The 24,564-nt window shown below is 63.3% G+C and overlaps 1 protein-coding gene and 1 pseudogene across 1 annotated transcript in view; both read left to right on the forward strand.

Annotated features, from left to right (window-relative positions):
* LOC117650866 overlaps nt 1-21,474 on the forward strand; it is a 118,116-nt gene extending 96,642 nt beyond the window's left edge. The window contains exons 3-11 of the mRNA XM_034394481.1: nt 8,852-8,953; nt 9,756-9,884; nt 9,966-10,116; nt 13,775-13,953; nt 14,081-16,936; nt 17,012-17,159; nt 17,249-17,333; nt 18,007-18,131; nt 20,843-21,474. Coding sequence (XP_034250372.1) covers nt 8,852-8,953; nt 9,756-9,884; nt 9,966-10,116; nt 13,775-13,953; nt 14,081-16,936; nt 17,012-17,159; nt 17,249-17,333; nt 18,007-18,111 — 3,755 coding nt within the window. The 3' untranslated portion in view covers nt 18,112-18,131; nt 20,843-21,474. The remainder of the gene's footprint in view (nt 1-8,851; nt 8,954-9,755; nt 9,885-9,965; nt 10,117-13,774; nt 13,954-14,080; nt 16,937-17,011; nt 17,160-17,248; nt 17,334-18,006; nt 18,132-20,842) is intronic.
* An 882-nt stretch (nt 21,475-22,356) lies between these two features.
* On the forward strand, nt 22,357-23,612 carry LOC117650451 (annotated as a pseudogene).
* The last annotated feature ends 952 nt before the right edge of the window (nt 23,613-24,564 follow it).

Here is a 24,564-nt window from a genome sequence, read left to right on the forward strand (position 1 = left end):
TTTTCCCTCGCACGGTTTTCTTTTAGTTTTTTTGCGTTTGGTTGCCCTGCCCGCGCTGCGGAACAACGCGATGATTTGTGCCGCGGGGTGGACGCGGCGCCTGACGCGCAGCCGTCGTCGGTACTCGCGGTCTGATTTACCGCCCGCTTGATTGCGGCTGGGGGAGAGAGAGAGAGAGAGAGAGAGAGAGAGAGAGAGAGAGAGAGAGAGAGAGTTTTGGCACTGGCCACCGGAACACCGCAGCGCATGGCTGCTGCTGCTATCGGTGGCGGTGATGCCCGGTTTGCGCAGTTCGCGGCCCGATGGCCCATGCGACCGTCGCCCTGCTGCGCTGACAGGCCGACGGGATCAGGACCGACGTCCCGGCGGCGCCATCGCCGGGACGGGCTGGTTCGGCTTTCACTCGGCCGGCCTGGGTACTTCCGGTGGCGGGGCTGCAGGCCCACGCCCCCGATTCGTATCAATTTGCCGGCCCGGTATGACGGCTCGGCCTTCCCTGCCCGCCCTGCAGACTGATTTGTCTCTCTCGCACTCATGGGGGGTCCCGTGTGGGTGCCAGAGAGACCGGCCAATCACGGGCAGGACGCTGCCGAGGTGGCCGAGGGCGGCGCGTGAGACATTCATCGCGTGAGGCATCGGGGCGGTGAATGAGTGATGCGCCCTGTCTGCGCGGCACGGCACGGCACGCGGCGCCGCGACGGCAAGCACCGTCGCCTTTTCTTATTCGCCGCGTTTTCCGCCCCTTTTTTCGCGCGCCGCGGGTTTCTGCGGCACGGCAGCGGCCCGGCTTAGCAAGGTGTCGCCCCCCCCCCCACAACCCTTGGTAATAACGCGTCCCGCGGGGGGAGGGCCGAGCAGGGGCTCTCGGGTTGCCGCGGTCCGGCCGAGGGCCTCCTTGGCGGCGGCGGGGCGCGAGTGGGCCGTTGGCGACACGCGGGCACCACATAACAGTGTCGGCCAAGCACCGCGTTAGCCTTGACTTCTTCTTCTCGGGAACCGTCCGGGACGCCGTCGTGGGAAGGTATGGCCGTGGGGGTGGAGCCGCGCGGCCGCGCGCGTGCGCCCCGAGGAGTGCCTCCCCGACTATTAGCGCTCACCTTGGCCGCACACTTTTATGGCGCCCCGCCCCGCCACGCCACGCGCCGGGCTGATCCCCTGCTCACTTTCACTCTGCCGCTTGTTGGCCTGGCCTCCCCCAAGCCCGGCGTGTCCCAGACAAAGCCCCTCACGGCCCCGCAATATGTGCGCCGCGACAGCCCCGCCGTCTCGCCGAGGTGCGCGGGGCGGGGAGGGGAGGGAGGGGGAAGGGCCACAGACCCTTTTGGCAGCGGAATTCTTGTCTAGTTTTGTTGCCGTTGCTGGCGTTGCTGGCCGTGCCGGCCCACAAAGTCCCCTCCATTCGGCGCACGTGGCGGTGGTGGTCGGCGAGGGCCTCCCCGTAGAGCAGCCCGCCGAGCCCCGCCGAGCCCCGCTGCGGATTCGGAGGAATCGAACCCCCTTTGATGTGTCCAAGTTGGCTAACTCGAGCTTTCTCCTTGTTGCAGGTAACTTGCTCGAGTCCTGCCTTGCGGCGGTGCTGCGGTGCGGTGCGGGACGGCGAGTTTGGAATTACTACGGAGAGATGTATCAGATAGCCAGCCATCGGCTGCGCGCGGCGCGCTGCGCCATCGGCCGGCCGGAGCATTTTGTTCGGGCCTCGGCGACGCGGCGACGTGACCACAAAGCGAAAGGGGCCATTCAATTAAGACGTGAAAAGCGAGGGGCGGGGCGGGGGGCGGGGCGCCGCGGTGTCGCTCAAGACGTCTTCATCATCAAGGAGATAGGCATCAGCCAGCCAGTCCTCGGCGTGGCCGTCCTCGGCGTGGCCGTCCTCGGCGTGGCCGTCCTCGGCGTGGCCGTCCTCGGCGTGGCCGTCCTCGGCGTGGCCGTCCTCGGCGTGGCCGTCCTCGGCGTGGCCGCGCAGTGCCACAGCCGTTAATTGGGGCGTATCGACCAGCACCAATAAACCAGTCGCAGTGTGGCGGTGGGGGCGGGGCGGCCGGAGTGTGTCCAGCATGGCGATGTGCATGACGTCCTAGTTCATTATTTTCGGCCGTTCCCAGAGGATCGGGTTTCCCGCTTCAGAGAGGCCTGCGCAGTGGCTTGCTGCGTTGTGTAGGCGCGGCTCTGCTGGGTCCTGGACTACGGAGAGGCAAACTCCCAGCCATAAGCCATACACTGCCCGAAAAATTGGTGGGATGACGGAGCTGCGAAAACGTCTGCCAGCGTAGGCCGCCCGCTTGCCTTGCGTGCGTGCGTGCGGTGCAGTTGCCTACCTGCTGGGCGTTCGGAGGCGGAGTTGGTGCAGCCGCCTCTCTCTCTCTCTCTCTCTCTCTCTCTCTCTCTCTCTCTCTCTCTCTCTCTCTCTCTCTCTCTCTCTCTCTCTCTCCCTCTCCAGCTGTCCCGGGGGCCTAGAGTCACTCCCATTAAGGAAGCAGTCTCTGTCTGTCCCCCTCCAGGTCCTCCGTTCCGCACCGCAAGTGTTTCCCTGATCACCATCGCGATGAGGCGATTCGCGCGCGGCAGGTTTTTCCCTCGCGGTTTTGCCGTTCGTTTTTATTTCTGCTTTTTTGCGAAGTCGTTTGAAGCGATCCGCGCGCTTGGAGCCCACGGCGGAGTGAGACAAAACGACCACGGTCCGCCGCCAGGGGGCCGAGGGGTGGGGGTGGCGCGCACAGGGGCACTTTGGCGGGGCGGGCGTCATCACCTCTTGCAAATACCTCATTTTTCAGAGCCCCTCCCCACCGCGCCCGTCGCGGCTCGTCGCGGCCTGCTGCCGTACTTTGCCCGAATTTGCGTACTGTAACTGCGCCGCCACGCCGGGCCACGACGGGCCACGCCCCCCGCATCCGGCGCGCCTCAAAGTGGGGCGCGGCCGACGGGAGTCGAACCCACGGACGCCGCGTGCCGCGCCACCTCGCTACGACCTCGGCCACCGTGCCCCGTTTGAAGTTTCCGGCGTCGTGCGGCCGGTGCTTTGTGCGCTCGGAGCGCCCTCCCCTTGTTGTCGCCCTTGCTGTGCTCCGGCCGGAACAGCAAAGACCCACTTCCAATTACGTGATTTTACGCCCCTCTCGCCGCCCCGCCTCTCCTGGGGGAGAACCGAAGCACACTGGAAGAAAGTCCCGGCCCAACGGCGCACAGTAGGCCAGAAAACCGGAAATAGGACTCCAACCGAACGTGTGATCCCACCAATGGACTGATCTTGGAACGAGGAATCCATTGGTGGTCCTTGCTTAGCGACTCAGGAGCTCAAAACGCGTTTCAAATTTTGGCCGCCTTCGCCGGCCTTCTGGCCGGCCCACTGTGCGGCAAGGCAAGTCCGGTTGCCCGAGTGCGCGGCGTGCGCGGCCAGAGGGCCAGTATTGGCCTGACTGGGCTTGACCTGGCGGCCCCTGGCGGGGCTCTATGTTTATTCAAACGCCTCTCCGCGCGTGGCGCGCCACTGCCCGCTGCCTTGCCTGCCGAAACCCCGAACCCCGAACCAACGTGGAGCCGGCGGGCCGGCCGGGACGGGGCGTTGCCCCCGCCCTGCAGGCCCTGCAGGCCATGCAGGCCATGCAGGCCATGCAGGCCATGCATCGGACTTGTAAAGCAGTGCAGGTGTGATGCCGGCCCGCGGCTTGGCGGTGTGACAGCGGCGCTGCATGCCATTGGCCCGGGTTCGATTCCCCGCCGCTGCCGCTCCTTTTTGTGTATTCCGGGAAGTGGCGCGCCGCGCGCCGGGGACCGGGATGGGCGGGCTGCTTTGGTAAGCGGCGGATCGAAATGGAAAGCATGGAAATCGAACAGGCGTCTCGGGCGCCGGGAAATTGAGTATTCGGGAAATTGGACATTCGGGAAAGTGGACTGGACGAGTGCGACGACTGGCCGGGGCGCTGTAAAAAACAAGTGTGGAATTTTTCGTGTCCACTCTTGTGCAGAGTAGTAGTCTCCACACGTTTTGGACCTCTACGCTCGGTTTGACAGTGGACACAGACCGGGCGGGGCGGGCGGCCGCGCGTGCTTTGAGCTCCACGCTCCTGGAATCAAACACAGGACGGCAGAAGCGTGCGCTAGCGTGTCGAGTGTGCGTCCGCGTAGCTTTTCTGGACCGCTGCGCGCACCATGGCACCGCCCGGCACCGCCCTGCCCGCTCGCACGAGTCAGCGCCGCCTTTGTTCACTCCAAACAGTGCTCTGTCTCTCTCGCACCCGCACGCGTGCGGCGCAGGCCCCACGAGTGGGAGAGAGACAGCGCGCGGCCTGCAGGGCGCCCAACAATGCGCTCGCTTTGCATGCTTTGCATGTAATCAATAAAAGGACGGAGCCGTTCAGGTCCGCCACTCCGCGGCTCCCTCGTGTGGTGCCCTTCGCCGCTCTGTCTCTCTCGCACTCATGGGGCGCCCCGTGCGGTGCGAGAGAGACAGAGCGACGGAACCTCCCTTTGGAATCAGACCGCGGGTACACTAGAAATCTGGGCTCGTCTCACATGAAGTGAACGGGTTCCACGTCCGCAGGTGCCTCGTGTGCTTGGTGCTGGTCCTGCAGACTGATTCCGAGAGTCGTTTTCGTCGCTCTGCCTCTCTCGCACTCATGGGCCGTTCTGCATTGCAGAGGTACTAGAGAGGCAGAGCGACGAATATGACTCTCGGAATCAGTCTGCTGGAGGACTCTTTGAGGAGCACGGGACTCGAAACAGTGCCACTGCTCCACACACTGGCGCACAATGGTCCAGAAGACCGGTGGAAGTGGTCAAAATCCCGGACGCGTTTTGAGCTCCGGAGTCGCTAAATAGGACTCGAAACGAACGTATGTGACCCCACCAATGGATTGCTCTCCAAACGAGGAATCCCTAGATGGGATCACACGTTCGGTTCGAGTCCCATTTAGTGACTTTGGAGCTCAAAACACGCCTAGAGTTTAGTCCGCCTCCGCCCGGTCTGGCCGACTGCGGCGCGTGGCGCGGCACTGCTTCCCGGCAACGGGCCGCTCGGCACGGCGCGCACCTCATAATTAACAGCGTGGAGGTAACGCGACGAGGGTCGCGCCACCGATTACGGGGCGCCAAATATTTATACCCCCGGCGTCGTGTCCTCGGCCCGCCTCGGCCCGCGCACGCCAAGTTTGGCGCCCTGATATTTATGCAAATCGACTATTGTTTCAAGGAAGACACCCCCCGGCCGGGCGCGCCTCCCTGAAGATTAGTGAGTGTCGGCGGCGAACAGAAGGCGCTTTCATTATCCCGCTTTTCTTTGGCGCCGCACTGTAAGCCTAATTTAGCGCCCTTCTTGCGGCGGGCTCGCGCGCCGCGTCCTCGCCGTCCTCGCCGTCCTCGCTGCGTCGTCGCCGTCCTCACTGTATCGCCAAGTCCTCGCCATCCTCGCCGCGGCATCACCGCGTCCTCGCCTCTGTCCTCCATCGGCCCCATTTCTGCCGGGCTGGAGGGCCAATTAATATCTCCAGCTGCATTAGCGTGTTTTTATTTTCCCTGTTGTCCCGGCACCCCGCCGTGCCGCGCCACGCCCTGCCTATCGGGCGATAATTATTGTCGTGTCGCGCGGCGTTCTTCGCCAGCCTAACGAGGACCAAATTACCAGACCGCAATGTTGTCGTTATTATTTTCTTCCTTTTTATTCGGTTTTTGTTATCGTTTCGCCTGGAGCGTGTTTGGCGAGGAGGGATATTTATCGGTCCGCTAGTCGCCACTCTCTCTCCCTCTCCCTCTCGCGGGGGACGAGAATTTCGCTTCGTCAGGTTTGGAATAACGGCGACATATCGCGCCCCGTGTCGCCCCCTGATGTACGGACCGCCCCGCCCCGCCCCGCCCCGCCCCGCCCCGCGATCTGTCAATAAAATTGATAGCGGCGCCCGGCGAAGCAGGCGAAGCACAATCGGGGAAAAGGTGACAATGATGCCTGCGAGACAGGCCCGTCGTGTCCCCCTTGGTGTCGCGGGGGATTTTGTTTCGGATTGGCGCCAGCGAGGCCGGGCTATTACCGGAGCCAGCCTCCGTCTCTGTCTCTCGCACTGCTGCGAGGCGTTTTGTGCAGAATGCGAGAGAGACAGATCGACTGTCGGCGGAGGGCGTGGTGGGCTGATATCGGCTGATGCGGCGCCGCAGCCAATCCTTTTTGTTTTTGTTGTTTTTGACGTCGTTTCGCTCGGCAGCCACGCGTCGCCCCGCCACACCTTTTGCCTGGGGTGCGCCGGGCCGTCTGGACGGCGGTCTGGGCGCCCTGGGCGCCCTGCAGACTGTCTGGGAGTCCTTTCCGTCGCTCGGTCTCTCTCGCACCCACACGGAACCCCCATGAGTGCGAGAGAGACAGAGCGACGAAAACAACTCCCGTAGTCAGTCCGCTGTCCTCTGCCGGAGGGCCAGCGGAGCACCCTCGTCCTCGTTCCAGTGGCACTCGCTGTGTTTACACTGAGTACCGCGTACCGTACCGGCTCGCCCGGGGGTCGTTTACAGAGTGTCTGCCTGCAGTGCCGGGCCTGCCGGGCCGGCTGGACGGAGAGGACAGAGAGACGGACAGAGAGGCGCTAACACAACACTGCACTGCTGCGTCGTCAGCTCATTTCCGCCGGCAATCGGAGTGAGGCGCCGCTGGGGCGACGACGGTCTCTCTCGCACTCGTGGGGCGTCTCGCGTGGGTGCGAGAGAGACGGAGCGAAGGGCGAGGGCCATGGAGTGGGCCATGGAGTGGGCCATGGAGTGGCAGCGGATCGCAGAAGGGCGTAGGGGCCGAAGGGCATCACATGGCGTCCATGCACACATGGCAGCGTCTTTACGACCCCTTGACGCCACGCCGCCACGCCGCCTGCACACTGGCAGTCGTGTTCGTAGCTCTGTCTCTCTCGCTCTCATGGGGCGTCCCGTTGAGGCGCGAGAGAGACAGAGCGGCAACACGACTCTAGGAGTCATTCAGTCCACTGCACTGGCGTCGCGGTGCTGCTGCAGGCCGCAAAAGGCGTCGAGGAAAAAGGAATGTTATTCCCCGAAACGTGGCTTCTCAGACGCAACGATGCGGCCTTCGTTTCGAATTTTAGAAGCGCCAATCTTTTCCTATGCAGTGCCATCCAGTATTGGGCAACCAATCTATCAGTGTCCGCGTGGCTCAGAGAACCGAGGTGTTGGCCACTGCTCGTACGTCGTGGGTTCAACTCCCAGACAGCAAAATTTTCTTCACTTCATCGACCACTGCCAGTACCACCAATAGACGTTTGCGGCGGATTATGCTGAATAGTCTGAGTGTCTGAGTGGGTTGAGGTGTCTGCTGCCACCGGAAACATCTGGGTTCGATTCCCAGCCAATTCAATATTTTCTTCGCCAACGAGAAATTTCTTTTTGTTGAAATGTCTCTCTATCTCTTTGCAAGACGGCTGCTGCTGCGACTGTGAACCCTTCGGGAGCCCCCCCCCCCCTTTCACCCCGCTTGTGGCCACCCCGCGCCCTACCTACAGGCCGTGTCGACCCGCGTAAGGGAACAAAAGGATGACGGACAGACCAAAGTCGGCGAAGCCAATGCTTTTCTCTTTGCCACCCACTACAGAGCTACGTTCCGTTCGGCGGGGCGTGTGCGTGTGTGTGTGTGCGCGCGCATGTGTCTGTGTGTGTGTTCGCCCCCTCTCCTAATGGTGGAGGAAAAGGCTTTTCCTGCCTGCACCCATACACACACACGCACACACACGCACCTCTTTGGCGCCTTATCGGCTTGGAGGCGGCACGGCGCGCGAAAGAGCCTGGATCTCGCACAAAAGCACTGGAGGTCGATGTGCCCGTGGCGTGGCTGGCGTGGATGGCGTCGCGTGCACCGAGACAGAGGTGCGCAAGGCGCGCAAGGCCTCTTGCTGTCCTGCGTCTCTCTCGCACTCGTGGGGCGTTCCGCAGAGAGAGACAGGGTGACATTTTTTGCGGCTCCCCTACGAAGTCGTCTTCAAGCCCCCACCCACGGCTGATTTCCTCATCCCGGTGCCGATTTCCTCGTCCCGATTCCGGTTTCCACCGTCGAAGCGACGCACGCTCAGCGCCAAGGAGTCCCTCTTTACAATCATCTTCGTCGCTCTCTCTCTCTCTCTCTCTCTCTCTCTCTCTCTCTCTCTCTCTCTCTCTCTCTCTCTCTCTCTCTCTCTCTCTCTCCCGCGCAGCGCAAACAGTGCGGAAAGTGGTCCGGATATTAAACGTGTTCGCAGGGATCAGCCCGCACAGTGTGTGCACCCGGCCCGGACCTGGGATTCCGGGATCCAGGGATGGGCTGCGTCCGCCTGCGTCGCTGACCGCGCCAAAACGGTCCGCATTTTCCCCTTTTCAATAACTGCCCCCCTCGGCGGCGGTGGGCCGCGCCGTCTAGTCCGAACCCTTCCCGGCCCATCTCCCCATTCGGAGCCAATCCCTCACGACCCTTTTCTCCGGTCGCCAGCGGGCCCGCTGGTTGCCGGTGCTTTGCATTCTATCATCCCATCTCTCTCTCTCTCTCTCTCTCTCTCTCTCTCTCTCTCTCTCTCTCTCTCTCTCTCTCTCTCTCTCTCTCTCTCTCTCTCTCTCTGTTGCCGTCGATCGTCGCCGTGTCCGTCACGACCCGACGCGGGAATTTCATTCTTGCCGCGGCTCGCCACGGCCCGGCGGGCCATCACAATCGGGATGAGTGCCGTGAGTCATGGGCCCTCGGAGTGTCTCCTCCTCTCTCTCTCTCTCTCTCTCTCTCTCTCTCTCTCTCTCTCTCTCTCTCCCTCTCTCTCTCTCTCTCTCTCTCTTTCCCGTCCCTTCCGCCCCCGCGATGTTATTTCCCTTTCTCGTCCGCGCTAAACGACGCCTTCTTCGTCTCTGTCCGCAGATTGCCTCCACCTGCAGCTGTACCGCGACAGCAAGGACCGCTGCAAGCTGGGCCACACCAAGGCCTCGCTGTCCCTGCAGCACTTCCTGGGCGTCGAGACGGGTGAGTACGAACCATGCCTGTCTCTCTCGCACCCCTGCGGGACGCTCCGCGAGTGCGAGAGAGACAGAGCGGCCTCAGCCTGGCCGATGCCTGCCCGCGCGACACGGTCGTCCGCCGCGTGGCCCACCGCCACGGCGCCATGGCGCCCGACGCTCCTCGCAGTTAAACCAATTTCGCGTCTTTTTCTTTCTCTCTCGCTCTCCCCCAATTGGGGCCACGCCGCGCCGCCGCCTGACGGGCTGCCTAAACGGCGCAGGCGTGGCGGCCGTTCTGCGGGGCCCCGCCCGGCCCCGCCCGGCGGGCCGAGAGACAGATGTCCGAGCCGCGCGCCCGGACGACGCGGACGTGCATGACGTGGACGTGGACGACGCGCGGTGGGCCAGAATTCTAGACGCGTTTGGAGCTCCAGAGTCGGTAAATGGGACTCGAACACATCGTGTGACCCCGCACCAATAGATTCCTCGTTCGGAGAGCAATCCATTGGTGGGGTCACGCGTTCGCTTCGACTTTTATTACCGACTCTGGAGCTCCAAATGCCTTTAAAATTTTGGCCGCCTCCACCGGTCTTCTAGCCCACTGCGCGACGTGATCGCGGAGGACGTCAACGTGGACGACGTGGACGCGGATGACAGTGACGGCCGAAGACCGCCTCGGCAACCGCAAAAAAGCCGTTTCTCCGCACTTGTTGGTCGCTGCCGGCCGGCCTATTCGATACCTCGAACCAATCTCGAATCAATCTCGCGCTGTGACTCGGCCATTGATAGTCAGACGGCGTTTTGACGCGACGGTGCTTGTGTTGCAGGGTTCACTCTGGACAAGGAGTCCAACACGATAGCCATCTTATGTCAAGACGTCACCGTCATCCTTGCCTTCGACACGCGGGAAAGACTGATTCAGTGGCAAGTCAAGATTGCCAACAACCTCGGCGAAGGTGAGTGTTCTGTTGGCTTGTCTAGTCCGTTCGTTCGACTGGCGTCTGACCGCGATCCGTTTGCTTTGGTCGGCCCCGCAGACCAGCAGTTCCTGATCCAAATCTCGTCGGCGCCGCCCAAGTCCAAGATGCAGCCGGGGCCGGCCAGGCTGCACGTCCAGGAGCTGCGCTTCTGCCTCACCAGTGGCGTGCCGCCCAAGCTGCACGGCTGCTGGGAGATCGCGCACCTCAGGTGAGTCAGCGCCACTGCAAAATGCGGAGCGTGTGGGATTAGCAATGTCCGCAATTTGCTGTCGCCACACTTCGGAGGTGTGGACTTCTGAACGTTTGCCCCTTGCCAAGAGAGAGAGAGGCTCAGTGAGCTACTCCTCGCGTGAAGTGTGGAGGGAGTTCTCCATACTCGCTTTGACAGTGTGCCACACCGCCTCCGACACCTCCTGGCACCTGGCCGCCTCCGACTCGCAGCCAGGAGGCGCGCGGTTAGTTTTCGGCCGCCGAGTCTCCTCCATCCAGGCAGGGCGTTTTAATGCAGTCAAGTTGTTATAATTCGGCGCGCGGCGTCGTCGCCCGCCTCGCCTGTTTAGAAATGGAAATGCCAGTGTTTTAATTAAAGGGCGTATCCGCGCGACTGGGCCACCGTGCGGGGCGGGCTGAGTGAGGCTGCGCGGACCCAAAGCCCGAAGGGGCGAATGGGCGAGCCGAAGGAAGGCAAGGCGATAGTAAGTAATAGGCAAGGTGAGGTAGGAAAGACAACAGGCAGAATGCATGAGGCCCTATTGTAAAAGGCAAACCGTGATAGGCTAACCGGAAACCGTGGCAGGCAAACCGCATTTGGCAGTAAGACGAGAGGCAGGCCCGGACAGGCTGCCCAGCGAGACCGTCCCTGCGGGGCGACGGAGGGGGTGGGCTGCGTTACAACGTCGCAGAATTCGTTTGCATTCGCTTGGGTGAGTCCGTCGTCGGCTGGCCGCGCGCTGCACCGCCATGCATATGCGGGCGGGGAGGGCCCTCGAGGGGAGGGCCTTAGAAAGAGAAAGAAAGAGAGAGACAGAGAGAGAGTAAGAGAGAGAGGGGGGAGCCGCCCGGGACCGACTGTGAGGCGCTCGGCCCTTGGACATGCGACAGCCCCTTGGACAGCCCTCTGCCCGCGATGCCTCCTCCTCAAAGTCAAGCAACGCGCATGGATTACAACAACGGAACAGTGGCCCAGCCGAACTCGGCCGACAGCGCCACCTGCCGTCGCCCTGCGTTCCAGCTCCCCCGCCAGAAAGGGCGGCGCGAGTCGATATCTCGAACGCAAACGACGCCCCCATCCCCGTTGTGGTCAAAGTAAAACGAAGCCAGGCCAAAGTGATGGGGCGGCCCGCACACCGCAATTTACGGTGGTGGCAAGACGCGGCCTCTCTCTCTCTCTCTCTCTCTCTCTCTCTCTCTCTCTCTCTCTCTCTCTCTCTCTCTCTCTCTCTCTCTCTCTCTCTCTCGCGACGCCGCGTGACCGCGAGAGAGAGAGGCAGAGCGACGAAACCACTTCCCGGAATCAGCCTGCTGGCACCGAGAGGCATCGCTTGCTCCTGCAGAGTGGTGGAAAGGGAAGGGACGCTTTCGCGTGGAAGCCGAAGCCAGCAGCAGGAGCCATCCTGGACCTGGAACGTCTCCAGCAGACTGATTCCGAGAGTCTCTCTCGCTCTCATGGCGCGCCCTGTACAGGTGCGGGAGAGACGGCGACGAAAACGACTCTCAGTCTGTAGCGCCACCGGGCTGCCGGGCGCGCTGATTGGTTCGTTAGGCCCAACACGTCGCAGACAGGCCGTTTGGGCGTCGGCCCCAAAGCGACGGCGGTGTCCGGGAGGGAGCACGTCCCCGTCAACGACAGCCCACATCGGGGAGTCGCTAAACAGACCTCGAACCGAACGTGTGACCTAACCAATGGGTCCCTCGTTCGGAGAGCAATCCATTGGTGGGGTCACACGTTCGGTTCGAGTCCCATTTAGCGACTGGAGCTCAAAACGCGTCTAAACTTTTGTCCGCCTCCACCGGTCTTCTGGTGCAACTGTGCGTTTAGAGCAGTAACTCGCGATAATTCGTCGAAGCGATCCACAGGAGTACCTCTCCGACGCGGCACTCGTGCAGGGATTCCTTGCCCGAGGCGCAACTCCCGCGGAACTGACAAAGCACATGGGGTGGCAACTTCCTGTGTACTCTGCGGCTTCCCGCTCGGTGTTCGGCATTACCACCGAGTCGAGTTTGAGAGCAGTTTGGCACCGATCCGCGCGAGGCCCTGCAGGGGCGAGGCGACGGGTGGGCCGTGCGCTGCGGCCCGCCGCGGGTGGAACTGCAGGCTGATTCGTCTCTCTCGCTCTCATGGGGCATGCCGAAAGAGAGTGAGGCAGACAGCAGTGCTCGGAGTCAGCCTGCTGTGAAACTAGTCCCCGCGGTGCAGCCCCGCCGCGCACCGCCCTGTGGAGCGCGTCCCGCTGCCCGCACTGCTCGCTCTCTCTCTCTCTGTCGCACACATAGGGCACGATCCAAGAGTGCGAGAGAGACAGAGCGAGCAGTGCAGGCTGCGTCCTGACGGTGTAGTGCGCCGTCCCGACCGGCGCCTCTGCCGATCGACTTGCTGGCCGGAAGCCGGCGCGGACTGGAGCCCAGACTGGAGCCTCCAGCCTGGAGGTCGAGGAAGGAGAGAGTTCCGGGGCGCCGCTCTGCCTCTCTGCACCGGGGGCCGCCGCCGGCCGGGCCTATCTGTTACCTGTCTGAGGCGCGCTGAGGCGGGGCGGGGCGGGGCGGGGCGGGGCGGGGCGGCATGGCGTGCCCCCCACATAAATCGGGGGTCGCGCCCCTCGCGCCTTGCAGCCTTTCGGCCGTCGGGGCAGCGACGCGCTCACACGGGCCGACCCCGGCCGACCGCGCCACTGTAGGAGGCCGGCCATACATAACTGGGGCTAATGCCTGTGTGCCAACCAGAGGGTTTGAACAGGGGGACGTGCCGAACAGGGACCACGGTTCCAAACACAGAACCACCCATGGAACCATTCCAAACGTCACTGCCCATTAGTTACGTCTCGGATGCTCAAAAGCCGAGTAAAAAGCTACCTATATTGGTATGTACATTGTGGAGACGCGACAGAGCTTTATTAGTTTTGAATCGGACGGGTAGCTTAGAAATAAACTGCGGTGATCCGTGATTGGAACAGTAGTTCATGATTGGTACGTTTACTCTGAGAGGCGAACAAGCATAATCCGCCCCCCCCCTCTCTCTCTCTCTCTCGCTCGCCCGCCGGGATTTAATGGCCTAGAAAACCAAAAGTAGTTCACGAATGTGTGTGCTGTGGTTGAGTACGTAAAGTAGTTTCGCGGTCCGGTCTAAAACTGCCCCGTGCTGGCCGTGCTTCGTGCTTCCCACCCTTGTCGTCGGCAGCGGCAGTGGCTCTCGTGCTCGCCGATGGGAACAAACACGGCCGAAGTTAGTGCCCCCCCCCCCCCCCCCCCCCCCCTTTCGCCGCCGGTGCGCGGCCGGCCGGCCCAACTCGGAACGGTTCCAACGGAGTGTGGCGCACCGTAAATTACCGGGCGGGCGACGGAGGACGCCGTCAAAGTCTGCGGAGGCTGCGCCAGGCTGCGCCGGTAACTGCCACCGTGCCGCCGCGGCGCGTCGGGGCGTCGCCAGCCGACGACCTGCAGACCGACCTCTGTCTCGGCTGCACTCATGGGGCGCCCCGTATTGGTGCGAGAGAGACGGAGCGACGGAAACGACTCTCGGAATCAGTCTGCTGGATGCCGTCGTCGCGGACTCCCCTCCGCGAGTCGGCGGGGTGTTGACGGAGTTACGCGTCGCGTCTGCCCCTCGTCTCGTCTGCTGCCTTCACGGCCGGCTTGCTCTCTGTCCGCAGGCGGTACGGCGTGGTGGACGGCAAGTTCTGCTTCGAGGGCGGCTCGCGCTGCAACAAGGGCGAGGGCCTGCACGTGCTGGTGACGGACCAGGCCGAGGACGTGGAGCGCGCCGTGCGGCTCGCCTCCCAGAGCAAGCTGTTCACGCGGCGCAGGAACACCGTGTCCAGGAACTCGTCCGGTGAGTACTCCTCTTCCAGGCCGCAGTCGCGGATCCATGGCCAGCCCCAGGGGGGCGGCAAACAGGCGCTTTTGCCTTCCTTTTGAAGCGCCAAGGGGGGCCTCACGGTGCACCTTCTTGCCCGCAGTGATGGAGAGCCCCAGCCGCAAGGCGTCGCAGAGCCGGTCGGGCGCGCTGAGCTGCGCCGACTCGGTGACGCTGGCCGGCGTGGACGGCGTGGACGGCGGCTGCTGCTGCTGCACCGAGGAGTGCTCGTGCCCGCAGGACGGGGACGAGTACCCCTACGCCTGCAGCCACCGCCACTCCCCCTTCTGGCCCTCCGCCGAGAGCTCGCGCGTCGGCGGCGACCTGGACAGCAACTACGGCTGCGGCGACACGACGTCGGTGCGCGAGATGCCCGACTCGGTGAGCCAGATCCACGGCGAGTCCTGGGGGCTGTCGCTGGACATGTCGCGCGGCAACCGCTCCGCCATGGAGCGCTGCACGTCGTGCTTCAGCAAGCTGGGCGCGCCGGCCATGTCGCGCTCCTCCACCTGCACGCCCGGCACGCCGCTGGCGCCCGCCTGGCCCGTGGAGCCCGCCGCCGCGGCCTGCTGCCACCACGGCCACCTCCACGCGCACCACAGCGCCACCACGCCGCGGCCCAAGACGGCCACCAGCAGCATCTGTGATCGAATGTCCATGAGCTCGCACGACAGCAGCGAGACCTCCGAGTACTCCGTGCCCAGGCTGTCCAGGCTGGCCGCCACGGCCTCGGCCTGCGGCTGCGTCAACGGGGAGTGCCAGTGCCCGCCCGTGCGGCCGCCCAAGCCGAGCCAGGACCAGACCTCGCCCTCCAAGAAGAAGCGGAAAGCGGTCATGCCGCTGCCCGACGACGCCAAGGACAAGGACTACGTGGTGCACGCCTGCCCCTGCCACAACCCGGCCCTGCGGCTGGACGGCCACGCCGCCGCCGCCGGCGTCGGCCCCTACGAGAACTACGACGTGCCGCGACCGCTCGCCGCCCACCTCAAGGAGTGCTCCAAGGCCCCGGCCGATGCGTCTCAGGTTCTGTCCCTGAGCAGCGCCTCCGGCCCCGACGAGTACTACGACACGCCCAAGAACATGAAGGAGGTCCTGGCCCGGGTGGAGGAGAACGTCGACCAGTACGGCAACTACGACACGCCACCGTCGGGTAAGGCGTTGCCCGCGCCCTGCGCCTTCATGCTCAAGTGCACCAAGAAGACCACGGTGGTGTCGCACGACGGCAGGACCGGCAAGACCATGCTGGAGAGCGAGCAGCTGGCGGTGCGGACGGGCGAGTGCCCGTGCCAACGCGTCGCGTGCTGGCCCAGCTCGCTGGCGTCCTACTGCCGCCGCGGCAACGGCGTGGACAACTCGGCCGTCGTCAAGGTGCGCCTCAGCGGCCAGGGCAAGATGCCCGTAGTGAACCAGCGCGGTGAGGTGGAGCTGTACGCCACCATCGACCGCTCCAAGAAGACCAACCGGCGGAAGAGCCTCAAGGAGGACGACGAGGGCGAGGCCGCGGCCGCGCCCTCCGACACGGCCAACTACGAGAACGTGGAGGTGATGCCGAAGGCCGAGGCCGAGGCGGGGGCCGTGACAGACGGACCCGCCGACTGCCCCAACTACGCCAACATCCACTTTGCGCAGTCGCTGGAGCTCTACGAGAACTCCCGGGACGTTCTCATGAAGGCGGGGATCACACCGCGCGAGGTGCAGGCCCTGGCGCAGCAGATGGCCGACTGCGGCAAGCTGTGCACCAAGTGCGGCCACTGCCAGCCCGGCAAGGAGGACGGCGACGAGCACGCCGTCAACGGCGCTGCCCCCACCAAGGGCAACTGCAACGGCTCCACCAACAGTAGGCCGCTGGACGACTACATGATGATGGAACCCCTTGCCACCGCCGCACCCACCCCCGCGCCAGCGGACACGGCGGCTCGGCCCGAGTGCAACCACTTCCCCGGCTACTTGCCCATGTCGCCGCTCTCGGGCGCCACCCAGCAGGCCCAGCAGGCCCAGCAGGCCCAGCAGGCCCAGCAGGCTCAGCAGGTCCAACAGGCTCCGCAGACCCAGCAGGCGGCCGGCGCCGCCGCCAAGTCCGACCTGATGCGCATGGCGCTGGACAGGATCAACGGCGGCGAGAAGTCGGCCAGCATGGCCAGCCTGAACGGGCAGCACAGCGTGTCCCCGGACCGCGCCAAGAAGCGCGTCGACTCGGAGTTCGTGCGCGTCCCCGGCTCGGCCATGCTCATGGGCAGCCCCCACCTGCGGCGCGTCGCCGACCTGGACCACGGCGACCAGGAGGGCCGGCGGCAGCTGGCGCTGGCGCGGCGCCGCTCCAACTCGGCGGACTCGTCGCGCTACCTGGACATCGAGGAGCAGGAGCAGGACAGCGTGTCGTCCAGCCGCGTCAGCTCCGTCAACTCGCTGCTCAGCCAGTGCGAGGCGCAGCGGCCCGGGGAGGACGCCGTCCTCGACGACGACGACGAGGATGACCCCGTCACGGTGGCCCCGGACCCGGAGGCCGACAGCGAGCCGTCGGGCGTGGCCAGCGAGTCGGGCAGCACGGCGTCCATCCAGACGCTGGTGCAGAACGCGGAGGCCACGGAGACGACGGGCTCCACGTCATCGTCGCCGTCCTCGGCCGCCGTGCACATCCGCCGCTCCTCCAGTGTGCCGTGCAAGGGCAACAACCGCGACTCGTCCAGCTCCAACGACTCGGGTGTGTCCATCGGCTCGCTGCACCGGCACCGCGGCGGCGACTTCACCGACTTCGAGCTGCCGCTCACCACGGCCGTGTCCGCCAACTGGCGCGCGCAGCCTGCGCAGCGCCTCGGCGCCTGCCACCACGCGTCGCTGCAGCGCCGCTCCAAGTCGTCGGACCCGCTCAAGGAGATCACCTTCCAGTTCCACCGCATGAGCGTGCACCCCAAGTCGTCGTCCGCCGAGGCGGAGGTCCCCGTCTGCCCGGCCAAGAAGGGTAAGTTGATGCCGGCCTTTGCGGTGGCGTGGCGACGCGGAGCTCGCCCAGTGACGGTTGCTTCTTGTCCTCCAGGCCGCGCGAGTCCGGCCAGCGACGGCGTGCTCCCGGTGCCCTACATGGACTGCAACTCCACCAGCTCGGGCACCTCAGACATGTCGGACTACATCGAGACCCTGTCGCTGTCGTCACACTCGTCGTCGGATACCCCTGACTGCTTGAGGTGAGCGTCGAAGCTTGGTCGTGGCTCAACGCCGCACAACGCCCATCGATGGCGCCTTTTCACTGACCAGTCTCTCTCTCCCTCTGCAGGCTTCAGGCCACCACCACGCTGCGGCCTCGCTCAGGCAAGGAGTACCAGAAGATCGACCGGTCGCTCTTGGACCGAGACATCAAGGTGAGTCAGAGTTGGTCTGCGGGACTTCCTGCCGCCTCTTTTTTTTGCAGTGCTGCGGGGATTGTGAGCGACATGAGGACCGGGGAAAAGAGGGAGGGGATGGGTTGAATTCACTCAGCGACGACACAACAGACCCTCGCCGTTCGGCGCGGATATCCGCGTGGCAAGGCAAATGCATGTGCAAGCAGTAATACAAATTGTCGAACTCGTCTGTTTCGCGCCAGACTTTTCCGCCCCGAATCGAATTGCTTATGCAGATCCAAACTCTCGGCTCTCCCGCCGCACCGCTCACGTCCGTGTGAGTGTGTGTGTGTGTGTGTGTGGGTGGGTGTGTGTGTTGGCGCTCCAGCCGTACGTGGCTAAGCCGCCAACTTAGCATTTCGTTGGCAACTTTTCTCCACGCCGCGCTGCGCCCCGTGTTCTTGGGGAGAAACGAAATCAGTCCAATCCGGTCGAAGGGGGCCTCGAAGGCGGCCCCAACTCCTCGGATGCTCGACTTGAAATGTAAATACAGTGCCGTGTCGCCTGGAGGCCCTGGAGGCCCTGGAGGGGTGCCGTTTCTTCGCGTTTGTTTCTCTCGCCACAACGACGAGGCGATGCCGGGGCACGTCGCCAAACCGAACCGTGGTTTTGCCGGGTTTTGCTCATTTTGCGGTGTCTGTTCCTTCGGCAGGTCGGCGGGCGCCTCCTGGGCCAGTCGATCATGGGGCCGGTGCCGGAGAAGAGCGAGTGCGAGTCTCCGTCGCCGGGATACCAAAGCATGGCCGCGTCGCCGTGAACGCGCGAACCAACCCAAAGGTGAGTCCCTCTCTCTCTCCTCTCTCTCTTCTCTCTCTCTCTCTCTCTCTCTCTCTCTCTCTCTCTCCTCTCTCTCTCTCTCTCTCTCTCTCTCTCTCTCTCTCCCCCCACCTCTCCGGCTTCGAACACCCGCATTGCCCCCCCCCTCCTTTTCCACCCGTGCTTCCTCTTTTTCATCCCCTCAAGATCTTTCTTCTTGTTAAAGGCGGTCTGAGAGTCTGAGACGCGGACTTTGTTCCGACGCGTTCCCCCGAACTCCGCGAGGCGCGACGCGCTAACGGCTCAGCCCGCCCCGCCCCGCCCCGCCCGCCCGCCCCGCCCCCCGCCTGCACATCTGCCCCGCTCCCATCAATCTCTCTCCCACTCCGGCGTGCCGCGGCTCCTGTTCCTGTCGCCAGTTCGGCTTGCCCCCTTCGTTCGTGCCTCCACTGCCCCCCGCCGCCCTCGCCCTCCTCGGCGTCCGCGGCTATTTCTGGGCCGGTAATGCGCAGGGCAGGGTCGGCGTGCATCCCCCGGCGGCTCTGTCTCTCTCGCGCCCCCGCGGCACGCCCCGCGAGTGCGAGAGGCTTTAGCCCGCTAAGGAGGTCGGCGCCGCGTGCAGCACCTTGACGTCAGTGCGGGGCGTTTGTCGGGGAACAGACTTCCAGTGGCAGTGCGGGGTGCCCGCCGTGGGGTGGCGCCGAGCGCAAAGCGCCAAACGCCAAGCTCCAATCCACTGCTCCGCGCCGCTCCGCCCCTCGCCGTGTGGGCGCTTCAGCTCTCTGCCACCGCAAGCTGCGCTGGCCCTCTTGCAGGCAGCATTACGGATGCGCTGTCTCTCTGTAGCGCCACTTCCGCACCGCTGGCGGGGGCCAAATCAGCCGTAAGCGGCTTGAGTTCCCTTCTCTCCCGGCTCCGGGGAGTGGGCGGGGCGGGGCGGGGCGGGGCCGGGCTGACTGGTGTCCGGGCGCCTGAGCAGGTGTTCTAGAGCGGCTGCCGGGTCGGTCGGGGGTGGCGCACCGCCGCTTAAAAATACACTCCCCCGCCGGACTCGGACCCAAGCCCCAGCCCTGCCCCCCGTTGGGGCTCCGGAGTGCATGTCAGGGCCCCTTTGCCCCGCCCCTCCTCAATGACCACAACTCCCGGGCGACACGGCCATGGCGACCACGGCCGGCCGGGCCTCGGCCATCGCGACGGCCATCGCCATCGCCACGCACAGACGGCCAAACTGCCCAAGTTTGTCGCCGCTTGCGTTGCCGTGGCGTTGCCACGGCGTGCCCGGCACTTTAACGTCCCCGACGCCCCGCCACGGTCCGGACCCAGGCCGGCCCAGGCCCGCGCGCAGCCACCTGTAAATCATGCAAACGGCCCGATAGGGAGATGCGGGGCGGCAGTGCCGCGGCAGGGCGGTCTCGGTCGGGAAGGGTTGGCGGACGTGGCGGCGGCGCGGCGGACGGACCGACCATTGCCGGCGCCACGGCGGCCCCGGCGTCCGACTGCCGCCACTCACTCGCCGCGCACCGCGGTCGACGCCGTCGACGCCGTCTACGGCAGGCACCTGGCCGACGAGCCTGGCTTGGCGCCGCGACGCGTGGCGCGACCACCATCATCGGGATGCTCATGGTGGGGAAAAAAGGTTCCCGGAGTAGACGGAGTGGGTGGTGGGGTGCAGCGAGTGGCGGGGCACAATGGGGCCTCCCCTGCCTGCGGGGCGAGGCGGTTGACTGGTTGCCCGCGGGGCGTTGCTGGCAGCGGCAGGAGGGTGCTTTGAGCAAGTTGGTGCGGTTGAAAATTTACGGTGCCGACGCGTCAAACGCATTTTGGCGTCTCTTCGCGCCGCGCGCAGCCCGCGCCTAGTGGTGGGGTCGCCCCGCGGGTCGCCCCGGCAGCCGTCTGGTTCCGGAGGGTCGTCTCGTGGCTCTGTCCCTCTCGCACCCCTCATGGACGCCCCACGAGTGCGAGAGAGACAGAGCCACGAGGCCGCCCTTCAGGCAGCTGGCCTCGCCTCCCAGGGAATGACTCGGCGGCCTCGCAGGGGCGGGCAGACTCATTCCACGGGGCGCCCCGCGAGGGCGAGGGGGACGGGGCGGGGCGACGACTGTGCGGCCTGGCTGCCCTGGCTGGGTCGCCGCGATTAGGTCCCAGATTCGCGGGTAAAAGGGCTGCGGCTCACCTGCGTGGTATAAACGCCGCACCCTACACGGTAATTGCGCGCACGAGTCCGCCCCGCCCCGCCGCGCCGCGCCGCGCCCCAGAGGGTGTAGGGCGTATTGCGCGCGGGTTGCCCTTCGGGCCCTTCATCCATCAACACTAACGAGAGCGCCTCGCAGCCTTCGGCCCCACGGAGGGCCTCGTCATTTCCGGAGAGGCGGGGGTGGTGCCCGGACGTCCCCAGGGCCGTCGGCGCCCACTGCTCACCTCTCCACACCTGCCCGTCAAGCGCGCCAGCGCAGCCAGCGCGTGCCTCCCTCCTACACTGCCTCTCGCCACCCTTCCCCTTGCCCTTGGCCTCTTTACCGTCGTTCTGTCGTTCGAAGGTGCTTTTGTGTCATACCTCCGTTGAACGTTTTGGCCGTCGTTGCGCCGTTTTCCCTGGATGAATTCTTTGCTTTAGAATCGTTTTTTCAGGCATCATTGTTTTTGTTGTTTTATTTGCACCATTTCCCCAGGCAGGGTTTTTTGTTTTTGTTGTTTATGACCATTTTCTGACAGTGTGGTGTCGTGTGTTGCAGACTGCTGAACGGGGAGTCGGCCGCCTGACGGGAGTGGATCCCGCTTCCGACCCGCCAACAACTCGTCCAAAAACCCTAATCCAAAAATTTTAATAATTAAAAATTAATTCCTATTGTGTTAAATGTTGTACAAAGTTTGGACGGGGCGGCGAGGGGGCGAACCCAACGCCTTGTGGCGATCTTTGCGCTGCAACGCATTGGGCTCCCCTCCTAGCCTCGAGCTCTGTCGCAAAGCCCAAAGTTTACCTTGTAAATGTGTAACCAGTAATCTATATCTAAATATTATATCTAGTTAATGTTGGCCTGTACCATAATGTTGCAGATAGGTTTAAGGATCTAAATAAATTTACTGTGTTAGCTCTGTAGATGCCGTTTCAAATTTTAGCGTTTAAGATTGAAGCTAGTCCGCTATCTTATAAACCGACTTTCCTCTTGAGCTCACGTGAGCTCCACTGTCCCATGTATAATTAAGATAGTCCATAGCTAATCAGTTTTTCTCCTCTATCCATGCGAAAAAGCCAAACCTTGTTAAAGTTAAAATACACAAGCAAACAAAAAACAAATATGAAAATATTACCTTGTTTGTATCGTTCTGTGTAAATATATTTCTAATAAATTATCATTCAATTTTACACTGACTTTGATTCCTCCAGTCCTGGGCGAACCTCGAAAGTTTACGAGACCAGGGTGACCTCGCTCGCCGCACAGCAGTGTAGGAACTCTCCCGGCCCCGGCAGTGCCCCGCCAGCCAGAAAACATGACATGTCTCCCGCATAATTGGACCTAAGGATTCAGTCGACAGTGCCTCCCCTCTCCCTCCCACTGGGGTCCTCCCCGGCCGGCCTGCCTCTGTCCATCGGGAGGAGCCCTCTCGCCCTGCTCGCCCCGCTCTCGGCCAGCCGCCCGGTCCCACATAATTAGGTCGCCGGCCCGCAGGCCGCCCCCGAACAGCCTCCGTCTCTCTCGCACTCTCCCGTGGGCCGAAGGAGTGCGAGAGAGACGGAGGCAGCTCGCGCCGTAAAACGGTTGCTGGCAGCAGCGCAAGCGGCGCAGAGATTCGGAGCGTCGGCAATGTGCTTCCGAAACACGCCCACTAATTCAAGCGCCGGGAATATGGCACGGCCGCCAGCTCCGTGGAATTGGAGCGAAGCGCCAACCATCGACGCCCCGCCAGCCCCGCCAAACAGATTGATAAACGTACGTGCTAAATTGAATGTTTGGAATGTTTCCGTCTCCCCCTCCACTCACTGAAAAACCAAACGTGGTCTAGACCGCACCAACTGGTGTGGTCAAATGGATGCCATTTTGACCGCATCAGTTGGTGTGGTCTAGACCACGTTTGGGGCGTTTGGTGTGGTCTAGACCACGTAGAAGGAATTAGAAGTCCGACAGACGACCGTTCAATCAGGCCAAATGATGACAAAGAAGAAATTCCTGAAAAACCACTTCAGCGAGACAAATGAAAGATTACGACACCAGGGTATAAAAGAGCCCAGACGCACTGCCAGAGCAGCATTCAGCTCCCCTGGATAGGTGAGTAGTACCTGCACTGTCTGGCCTGCACGGCCGGCACCCCGCAGCGTACATTCGTACATTGGTGCACCCGGCCGCCTGTCTAGCGCAGTTCCTCCGTTTCAGCACCATGAAGTTCCTCATCGTCCTGGCTGCCTTCGTGGCGGTGGCCACTTGCTGGTCCATCCCCTCCGAGGACGAGCTCGCCATCCACTGGCAGAAGTTCAAGGCCGAGCACGGCAAGACCTACGCCCACGAGGTCGAGGAGACCCACCGCATGAAGATCTTCAAGGAGAACGCCATCAAGGTCGCCAAGTACAACGCTCGCTTCGAAGCCGGTGAGGTCACCTTCACCGTCGCCATCAACAAGTTCGCTGCTGCACACCCACGAGGTTGCTGAGAGGCTCAACGGCTACCGTTCCCCCGTGAACAAGCCCGTCCGCGCCCTGCACAACGTGTCCGAGCCCGTGGCCCTCTCCTGGCCCTGGAACACGAACGTCGACTGGAGGAAGAAGGGGTACGTCACCGACATCAAGGACCAGGGCCAGTGCGGCTCCTGCTGGGCTTTCTCCACCGTAAGTATCACAATTTGAACGGCTTGAACGGCGGCGCGCCCCGGACGAACAAGTCTCTCTAACGCCACCTTCCTATCCTTTGCTCTCCAGACCGGCTCCCTCGAGGGTGCTCTCTTCAAGAAGAACAAGAAGCTCGTCTCCCTCTCCGAGCAGAACCTGGTCGACTGCTCCACCGAGAACTACGGCTGCGGTGGTGGTCTGATGGACTACGCTCGCTTAACGGCGGTATCGACACCGAGGACTCCTACCCCTACTCCGGTGTGGACGGTTCCTGCAGCTACTCCAAGGACAACAACGCCGGCACTCTGTCCAGCTTCGTCGACATCAAGCAGTTCTCTGAGGACGACCTCAAGGACGCCGTCAAGAAGGTCGGCCCCGTGTCCGTCGCCATCGACGCCAGCAACTGGTCCTTCCAGATGTACAGCAGCGGCATCTACTACGAGCCCGAGTGCTCCCAGACCTATCTCGACCACGGCGTCCTCGCCGTCGGTTACGGCAGCGACGGAATACTGAACAACAAGGACTACTGGATCGTCAAGAACTCCTGGGGCACCTCCTGGGGTGAGGAGGGTTACATCAAGATGGCCCGCAACCAGAAGAACAACTGTGGCATCGCCTCCGAGGCTAGCTACCCCATTGCCTAAGCACCCGGGTCATTGTTCCGCAAGTGCAACTTGATTGAAGAAAAGACAAATAAAATCTAGGTTTGCAACTTAACATAATGATTTCATTGCCATCTCTTTGAAAGGGTGAGTGTGTGTGTGTGTGTGTGTGAGAGTGTGTGTGAGAGAGAGAGAGAGAGAGAGAGAGAGAGAGAGAGAGAGAGAGAGAGAGAGAGAGAGAGAGGCACTTTCCGGAATCACAGTGGCGTGACGTCACGCGGGGTCCCTTTGACGGGGCCGCGTCTTGGCCCTCTCGCTCTCCCTTCGGAACGCTGCCGCGCTGCCGCTCGCAGTGGAGTCTCGGAGCCGCAGCCAGCCGCAGCCAGCCAGAGAGACGGATGGCTTGTCATCCCCGAGGACTCCTCATGCCGATAGACAAGAGATAACCGTGATGGGCCCCGCCGCGCGGAGCTACTCGAAAGCGATCCCGAACAAGGCTTTCGTCGCTCTGCCTCTCTCGCACTCGTGGGGCGTGCCGCATCCGTGGGAGGGAGACGGAGGGAGAGTCTGCTGGGTCGGTTCTCACCGCGACGACGACCCTTCCCTCTCGCCGGTCCCGCGGCCCGCAAGTTGTGCGTCGGATCAGGAACAAACTAACTGCTCATTTCCTGAAGCAACTTAGGCCGCCCCCATGGCAGTGTGGCAGCGTGGGCCTCCATGTCTGGGTGGAGTCCACGGCCTCGTCCGCAGCCGCGCCCGCCAAAGATTGCGTTCCGGGGCCAGGCCGCCCCCTGGCCGCCCCGCGCAGCAGACGAGAGTCGTTGTCGTCGCTCTGTCTCTCTCGCACCTCAGCGGAACGCCCCTAGAGTGCGAGAGAGACAGAGCGACGACTCTCGGAATCAGTCTACAGCGCCCACCTGTGACTGACGCGGACGTTCACCCCACGCCACTGGCCCCGGGGAAGTCCCCCTCCGGAAAAGAAGCCGTCCAAAAAACAGCCTAGGCTTCTCTAATCTTTTTTTCCAGCTGAAGC

Source organism: Thrips palmi, unplaced genomic scaffold, assembly GCF_012932325.1.
Source record: "Thrips palmi isolate BJ-2018 unplaced genomic scaffold, TpBJ-2018v1 HiC_scaffold_5, whole genome shotgun sequence".
Taxonomy (NCBI): Eukaryota; Metazoa; Arthropoda; class Insecta; order Thysanoptera; family Thripidae; genus Thrips; species Thrips palmi.